General features: G+C 42.4%; 1 protein-coding gene across 1 annotated transcript; it reads right to left on the bottom strand.

Annotated features, from left to right (window-relative positions):
- LOC128344022 (integral membrane protein GPR137B-like) lies at nucleotides 1-8,521 on the bottom strand. The gene is made up of 3 exons (XM_053293458.1): nucleotides 8,492-8,521; nucleotides 432-675; nucleotides 1-287 (listed from the first exon to the last, which is right to left on the bottom strand). Exons 1-3 carry the CDS (start codon nucleotides 8,519-8,521, stop codon nucleotides 1-3), a joined length of 561 nt encoding a protein of 186 aa, XP_053149433.1.
- Between the last annotated feature and the right edge of the window lie 517 nt (nucleotides 8,522-9,038).

Raw genomic sequence — 9,038 nt, forward strand, 5'->3', positions numbered from 1 at the left:
TTAGTGTGCCTTGTAGTCTGGAGAAAAACTGCCATGTATGCTGTGTGGTGAAATGCTCCATGCCAAGTCATCATCACTATCATATCTGTGAGGACTGTCCAAAAAACAAGATCTTGGACTGAATGCGCGAGTTGGTCCTATTCCTGGGTTTCTTAGATCTTTTGTAGGATCCCGAACACGGAAGAAGATTACAACTAAGGAAGTGGGTAGAAGCTCCCACGCAAAGAGGATTATTCCAAATACCACATATCCAGCATCCCCCAACTGGCATTTCAGATCTGCCTGATCTGAAACATTGTACCAATCATAATCAAAAGACTTTACTGTCTTGTTTTGAGAAAGTGATAAAATGAACAGGTTGTAACAGGCTTTTGATGTATAAAGTAGTATAACAGTCACTTCTATGGTTGTTAACTGACATACAGATGAACCCTTGGATTCCAAGTAAATATTTGCAAAGGACATCTTGGAAATCTTATAAAGACAGATGGAGAATGAGATGGCGAACAACAAAAACAATGTGTCATTAATAGCAACCCTGACCAATACAATAGTATTCCTTTCTGAAGTATCTTTTCTCACGAGCACTGCACAAGTTAAATTCACCAGCAGGAAAAGGAGACTGACAAAGAATGACGCTAGGTAGAAAGGCAACCTGTATTTAAATAGTTCTATCTATCATGGACCTAAACTGTTGGGGCTTTTAAGCACTTCAAAGTCTGATACCTTTTGCCACCAACTTCCACCAGATGTTTGCAATCTTCCTGAAACGATAGCATTTTTAAAAAAAGAGTAGCAATGATAAATAGCTCAATTTTTGCACCAGCAGCTTATATGCATTTGCACAAACTATGAAAATACCGTCACTGCTGTTGGACACCTCTGTAGCACAGGCATTAGATTTACTCACTTATTTCATTCATCTGATCTTGACAAGCTACAAACACACATATAGACAGAAAGACTACATTGATCCCTCATCTCCCTGACAGCAGGAACAGCATATGCCTTGCTCTCTGCAGAATCCAGTTTGTAATGCCAGTGTGAGGTTCTCTTGTGCCTTATCATACTTAGCTTCTTCTTAAGGGGGAGAACTTCTCCCACAGTTTTAGTCACCCGATAAAGCATCCAAACAGAAAATTCCTGTGCAGCTCCAACGGGGTGTTTTGAAACACCCTCATTTAGTACATCCCATCTTATTGGAGTCCTGAGGGATTGAGACCTAAGCATGGAACACAGATCTTCTCCCAAGTGAAAAGTATAAGCATGCATATGTATTCAGTACTTGGTTTGGGCCCCTTTTGCAGCAATTACTGCCTCAATGCGGCGTGGCATGGATGCTATCAGCCTGTGGCACTGATGAGGTGTTATGGAAGACCAGGATGCTTCATTAGCGGCCTTCAGCAATTCTGCATTGTTTGGTCTCATGTCTCTCATCCTTCTCTTGGCAATGCCCCATAGATTCTCTATGGGGTCAGGTCAGGCGAGTTTGCTGGCCAATCAAGCACAGTACACTGTATACTTTTCAGAGGTCCGATATTGTTCTATTCTACAATCCTTGTCTTCTTGGTTCCATGTAATATTCTAATTTTCTGGATTGTGGATTTGGGGTTTTCATGAGCTGTACACCATGATCATCACAATTATAACAAATTAAGGCTTGACTTATCTCGCTTTGCATGTAATGCGTCTGTCTCATATATCAGTTTCACCTTTTAATTTGCATTACTGAAATTAATGGACTTTTGCACGATATTCTAATTTTCCGAGTTTCACCTGTAGATGTATATATACTTGTGTTCCTCTCATTTCTGGTCAAGAAGGTGCAACAGCTACTTGAAGTACTACTAACCATGTCTGAACAGAGAGCACAAAGGGTCAGAAAAAATGCACCCACAGACAGGGATGATTGTCATACTGCTTCATGTCTCTGAAAGACTATACTCTGTAACATATCCATGCATTGCATCATTCTTCTTTGTGATTTATCTTTGTTATCCAAGCAAGGATAAAAAAGGTTGTCTACCAGGTAGGGGTATTTGAACTGATGTTTCAGTTTACTCTGAACTGATATTTCAGTTCACAGACGGGGTCTGTGAAGATGTCATGTTCCTACCTTCCTTGGGATCCTTACTAATCCTTACCAAAGAGTTATTTGAGCAGCAAAGGACTGTAATGGCTGAAGGCCATGGCTTAGAGTGCAAAGGACTTCATCCCAGTATGGCAGACCCCAACTATTAGCCACACAAGTCACAGCAGGCACCAAAAGCAGCTGCTGCAGAACGAACGAAGGCACGCAGGAGAAAAGTAAGAGCTCTGAGAAGACTGTTGGCAAAGAGGCAACAGATGTTCCCTCCCAAGGACAATGGTAAAAGAGTAATTACAGGCAGAGATGGCATCCTGGTGTTTGTGTATGTGCGTGTTTTTTCAAGCACTGGATCTGAAATATTTTGGCATGAGATTCTGTAAGCAATTTCCTCTCAGTGCTTGCTTTATGACAGTCCATTTGCTGTTTGTGAGCAGCAGTTAATAGTCCCTCTGTTCCTGTGGGGGCTGGTATGCTACTCCAGATACACCTTAATAATGGGACCTTGAATGCAGGAGAGAAAGAGGCAGCCAGCATGTTAGTTGTGCTGAAAATGAAAATATGCAAATATGAAAGGTTCATAAATAATGGGCGGAAAGTCTGACAAACCATAAATGAATAGGCATGTGCAGATACAGTGGGTGTGAAGATCCCAGCCTCAGTCCTGTCAGCACTTGGGAAACACAAAGGCTGGCTTGTAACCAGCATTAAAGCCCCTGGTGGCACAGTGGTAAAACTGCTGCCTTCTGTAACCAGAACGTTACAAGTTCGATCCTGACCAGGGGCTCAAGGTTGACTCAGCCTTCCATCCTTCCGAGGTCGGTAAAATGAGTACCCAGAATGTTGGGGGCAATATGCTAAAAATCATTGTAAACCGCTTAGAGAGCTGCGGCTATAGAGCGGTATATAAATGTAAGTGCTATTGCTATTGCTATTAAATGTGCAATCTAGTGGGTAAAATATCAAAATGGAAACTCTAGTCCTCTACAATGTACAGATGTTCTGAAACCAGGTACGATCAATGTGTTGAGGGGACATTGGGAACATGGCGGCAGGGCCCACCCCACTTCATATATCAATTGGATCTGTGTACAGAAAGTTTGCACATGGGCTTTCTCCACACCATCGGTTCCATGCCTTTGGTTCTATCAACATATGGAGGTAGAAACAATTTCGTTCTCTTCCCCATGTTTTGATGGTACCTCAGTTTCAGAATGTCTGCACAGGGTTAATGAGCCTGGGGTGCAAATGGTAAGATCAGCCATGGATTTGCTACACTTTATTATACATCTGAAAAGAACCTCCAGTGACTAATCCAAACTGGTATTCTGTTCCCAAGTGAATAGAAATTCCTGTTTAACCAGTAAACGGTTGAACACAGGGAGCCAGTCATCTGGAGATCTGCCCACATGGTAAGAATTTAACCACACTCACCACTTTCCTGCATTATTGTTAGTAGCAGAGATGTGGGAAAAGGCACCCCGCCATGTGGGCAGACATTACAGGCAACAGCTTCCCCATGTGGCTGTATGTGCACCATGATGTTAGCTTGGGTAAATTCATTGCATAAATTACCAGGGGTGGGGCATGTGCAGAGGCAGACTGAGTTCCTTGAGACAGCCACCCAGTTACTGTTTTTAAAAGGTTTGGTGAGCTAATCTGGATTTTTGTGTTTGTGAATTTTCTGTCCATTCCTTGTGATTTGCATCCAGCCTCTAGCATTTTGAGGAAGTCCTATGGATAATGTGGCATGTCCTGAATATTCTGCTCAACTGCTGATGTTCTATACATTCGCTTGATTTTGTAAGTCAATTATACTATTACCATTTACAACCTCTAATAGAAGAAAACTTCAAAATGCAACTGGGCAAAATGTTTTATTTTAAACTTGCTGCATGGCACCACTATGGAGGGCCCTCTAATTGTAGAACTAGTTGAAGAGATAAACAGCTCTTTTTAGATATCTATCCATACTTCTGTTTACCTTGATCACATTCCCTGCTGTTTCTTCCCCCTTTCTATGGAAGACACTCTGTACCTCTGATTATTTTACTTGCTATACACTGTATTTTTCCAGTATTACTCTACCCTTTCTGAGACAGGATTACCAAATCTGTAGATAGTATGTGAGTTGCGGATAACACCATTTATTTACATACCATTTACCATTCCCCCCTTTATTTAAAAAAAACCTGTTGCAGTACATTGAGCTGCTGCTTTCAGGGAGCTATTGACAACTCCAACACCTCTCTTGTGTGGTAGCCAATTTAGATCTCAACCTTGTGTGAGTATAATTAGGGCTAATAAGTGTGCTGTCAAATGCACACTTTCTTGAAAACAAGTTGTACTGAACTCAGTGGGACTTACTTCCAAGTAAACCTGCACAGAATCGGGTTGTAAGTTATTTTTTCCTAGTATGTGTCACTCAGATGTTCATGGGGCCCTGTATGTTACTCCTAGAAGTGCACAAGGCTTCTGGAAAGCTTATGACCAGCCAGTAGGGGTCTGCAGGGAACCAATTCAGGCAGTTTGGTTCGATTTCAAGCCAGATTCGAACTGGACCACCAGACTGCAAGCTGGTTCAAGTTGAACCAGTCCCTGATTTGTTCTGTGTCAAAATGGTTTGGCAGTTTGAGGGGGCATACTTGTAAATGACAATCCGGTAAGGATTCCCATTTACAAGCTGGGGGGGGGCTGCCTAGCCCTAATAGGGGTGGCAAGAGGGCACCTGTACTCAGAGCTGGCGATGCAGCTCCTCCAAATTCTAGACTGGGTCCGGCACTCCAGCACAGCCCAGCTCCGGTCTCCATGCACATATGTGAGGCTGGAACTTGGTCGCATGGGAGTGCTGGGCCTCGTCTGGAGAATCCAGAGGAGCTGCACTGATGCTGCCACCACACTGTCAGCTCAGAGTACAGGTGCCTTCTCCCCACCCCATTAGGGTTTTTCTTTTAAGTAGGCAGGGCTCCCCCTTTGCTCCACCGGATTCCTCTTTACAAGCATGCCCCCTCAAACTGCCGTACTGGTTCGGCTCAAACTTGGAATGGCACCCCTTTTGGGGGGGGTTCAGTTCGAGTCCAAACCGGTAGAACTGGGGTGGTTCTATTTGAACCAGTTTTGAATAGAACTGCTTCTGCACACCCCTACCAGCCAGAATCATATGGAAGCATGAGTACCAGCCAGAATTACTGTATATGGAAGCACAAATCAGGGACTGGTTCAACTTGAACCAGCTTGCAGTCTGGTGGTCCAGTTCAAATCTGGCTTGAAATTGAACCAAACTGCCTGAATTGGTTCCGTGCAGACCCCTACTGAAACTTTACATAAGATATTTGATGGAAGCATGGCTATCAAGATTTGTATGTTTGCAGCAGCTCAACAAAGAATCACAGTGATTCTGAAAATTCATCTTCCATACGGTGGCAGACACACGTTCATACACTTGGTAACTTAATAAAATTCTGGTTAGTTGAGAACCTACCATTCAATTCTTGTTGGGTTGTGAATCTTGTGATGGCTCTGTGTCCTCTTGTGGACAATTGCATGGGATCCCAATGAGTGACCACTGAACCCAACCATACTGTTTAAACAGGGTTTTGTAGTGCATGTAGAGGAGGCAATTCAGATGATCACCCCCTCACATGAGTAAAGGATGTGCCACGATAGTGTTGGTACATTCTTGAGTTATATCGGGGCAGGCACGTTTGTACCAGTAGCCCTGACATTATCACTTGCAGGGCTAAAGTGGCCATTGTTCATCTGAACCAGCCCACAGAAATATGCAAAGCCACCTTTTCTCACATTGTCTGTGACTCCCAACATAGTTGGAACCCATGCATATTAGAAAGCCATTGGAAATGGAAAAGAGGAGGTGCACTTATCTGTGTTTCCAACACTATTTTCCTGTCCTACAGGAAACATACTCAACCTACTCTGGACCCTTCTTCTTCCTACTCCTACTCCTCTAGTAATATACTCTCTTTCAAAAACCAAAACCGGAAAAGCTGTCAAAGGAATAAGAAAACTGTCTCCTGTCCCCAGAGGGCTCAGTCTACATCAGGGCTGCTCAGCTTTGGCCCTTTTGCAGATGTTGGCCTACAACTCCCATAATCCCTTTCTATTGGCCACAGTGCCTGTGGATTATGGGAGTTGTAGTTCAAAAACAGCTGGGGGGGGAGTTGAACAGGCCTGGTCTAAACAGAAACACAAGCAAGAGCCACTGGGAGGGATTCTACACTGAGATGAATAAGGACAATTGATTTCCCACTATGAAAGATAAAGAGAGCCATCACTTTAAAAGGTCACCCTGTTAGCAGGGTCCAGGGATCCATAGACCACTGCCCATAGACAGAAAATGCAACCTGACCAAAACATGGTGGGACCAAGTTAGTTAGAGTTATGGGGGAGTTTGTCCAGAGACTTGCTGGAAAGGGGGGGGGGGAGATTTCCCACACCTGTTAGTAGATTTAGATGAACATGATCTAGTACTGATGTTCAGGGTATTCTATATCCAGTTTAAAAATGGACACAAACTAAATGAATAAGTAAGTACATTCAAATTCTAGAGCACAAAAATGTATAGCATAATTAAATAGTTTTGTATAGCTTTATTTAATTGGCATTAATTAATTAATTAAATTGTTAAATGTATATACAGCCTTTCATTAAAACATTCCCAAGGTGGTTCACAGAGAAAAAGTAAAACAAGACTATAAAAATACACAATTAAAATATTAAGCCAAAATATAAAAACATGAATCTGACTAAAAAGATTTAAAATACAAGCATAAAATAACCATACAAAATACCATATACAAAGAAGCAGCAGTGGAGACAATCATATAAAAGCCTGGGTAAAAAGCCAAAATTTAACATGCTTTCTAAAAACTGTGATGAAGACTGAGGAGAGAATAGCCACTAGGAGAGCATTCGAGAGTCTAGGGGCAGCAACAGAGAAGGCCCTGTCCTGAGTTCACAACAACTGAGCCACCCTCATTGAGAGCACCCGTAGCAGAGCCCCCTCAGATGACCTCATCAAGGGGGCAGCAACCCTTGGGAGCAGGTGGTCCCTCAAGTATACAGGGCCCAAACAGTTAAGGGCTTTAAAGGTCAACACCAACACCTTGAATTGAACCCAGAAACAAACTGGCAGCCAGTACAGCTCTTTCAAAATGGGTGTGATGTGATCCCAGCGGGCAGCTCCAGATAAAATCCTAGCTGCTGCATTTTGCACTAGCTGCAGTTTCCAAATATTCTTCAAGGGCAGCCCCACGTAGAGCGTGTTACAGCAATTCAGCCGTGGCGTGACTAAGGAATGGGTAACCGTGCCAGAATTTTATATTCTGATTTTATTGTTTCAGATTCTGTATAATTTGGAACACATTTGCAGACTGTCTAGTAAGAAAGAATGAACAGGTTATAGATTTCCTAAAACTGGAAGGTGCCATGGAAAAGGTGAATTCAGAACATCGGATATCCCTAACATGTTTCCAAACTTCTGTCAGCAACCATGAGGGCTAGAAAATGTAAGTTAGTATGAGGCCACCTAATGGCACCATGTTTTCAAGTGGAAACTTGATGTTTCTTTGAAGTTAAATTCTCTGTCAGAATATTTAGGTTGTACAGATATAGATGACTTTGATAATGACCTAACTGTTGTCCCAAGGATAAATAAGTCCACATTGAAAAATGTTTTGCATGCTAAAAGTGGTATAAAATGAATAATGCTAATGTTAATCATTTGAAGGTCACGTGCATGCATTCAGAAAGATTGGTGCAATTGACTTCTTCAGCAGAGGTTCCAAAGAGAGAGGTGTACCACCTTATTTTACAAGATTTGTTGGGTCAGGCTAACAAATGAATCATTTTATGCTGCCCTTGGGTGACTGGTTTTGGCATTTGGCCACCAATTTACTAAGCAAGCTTGACCTCTACTTTCCATCTCATTTCGGATGAAACAGATTTATTCTCAGTTCACCCATGGAGCCACAATTCTATTTATTTGTGAGATTCCTGGCTGGTTGGCCAGAAACCCTGGAGGGGGAGTGTGCCTCCAAGGTTTGCTTTGGATCAGTATGTGTTGCAAAGGATGGATTTGTTGTGTCAAGATTCCTTCGCTCAAGCAACCTCACGGTATGGGACACACAAGAGCTATCTCTGTTTCAAGCAAATGCAAATCCCAGTGAAATGCTGCAGAAACATATCTAATAACTGTGTTAATAAACTCCATGTACTTAATGAAAATAATAAAACAGAAGGAATTGTTTGAACTAACACAGAGCTGGGACCAGACTGAAAGACAGGTAAATATGAATTTTATTAATTAAAACATATGTCCATCTTGAATGGGGGCTTTTATAGCAAGACCGAAAGCCCATATCCAATCTATTCCTATTAATAACTTACCGGTAATATTTTCAGGATCATAAATTCCATTGTATCTGCTCAAAGCTGCATGGCTGTTTTCCTATATGTGTCATTTGAGGGCCAAGCAACACATTATGTTAAGCATGTTATTACCGCTGGTGTGCATTTTAAAATATAGAAATAGGTCCTGTGGAAACCTCAGCCAAGACTGATACCACCTTATGAGGAGAGGAGTCTTTTCACCTTTGTGCCTTCTATGGTCCCAGTCTGATCCGCCTATGGCTGTTATTTGCCTCTTACTGATGCTCATAGGAGCTCTTATCCCAGGCAAAGAGCAGCCATGGGGTTGGATGGCAGTTTGGATTGGGACCACATCGGGGCAAATGGTTAAAGAAGACCCCCTCTCTCCATGTCATCATTTCAATCTGGACTGGGACAGCCATGGGTCTTGTTTAGGGGCGGGGAGCACATTTGTTCTAATTATGCACTAGTTTGGTCCTTAGTTTCACTTTGAAATATCAGTTTTAAGATACAATCTGCATCTTAAAACACAGACCCCACATCCAAGTAAAGTTAGCCACGATTA

The sequence above is a fragment of the Hemicordylus capensis genome, chromosome 2 (genome assembly GCF_027244095.1).
Source record: "Hemicordylus capensis ecotype Gifberg chromosome 2, rHemCap1.1.pri, whole genome shotgun sequence".
NCBI classification, from domain to species: Eukaryota; Metazoa; Chordata; class Lepidosauria; order Squamata; family Cordylidae; genus Hemicordylus; species Hemicordylus capensis.

What these genes read in the sequence shown, in the direction of transcription:
- LOC128344022 (XM_053293458.1), bottom strand. Translation starts at nt 8,521, where the DNA reads ATGGAATTTATGATCCTGAAAATATTACCG. An exon ending in TGATCCTGAAAATATTACCG is followed by an intron (nt 676 to 8,491) that starts GTAAGTTATTAA and finishes GGTCCATGATAG; the next exon opens with ATAGAACTATTTAAATACAG. An exon ending in TATTTACTTGGAATCCAAGG is followed by an intron (nt 288 to 431) that starts GTTCATCTGTAT and finishes ACAATGTTTCAG; the next exon opens with ATCAGGCAGATCTGAAATGC.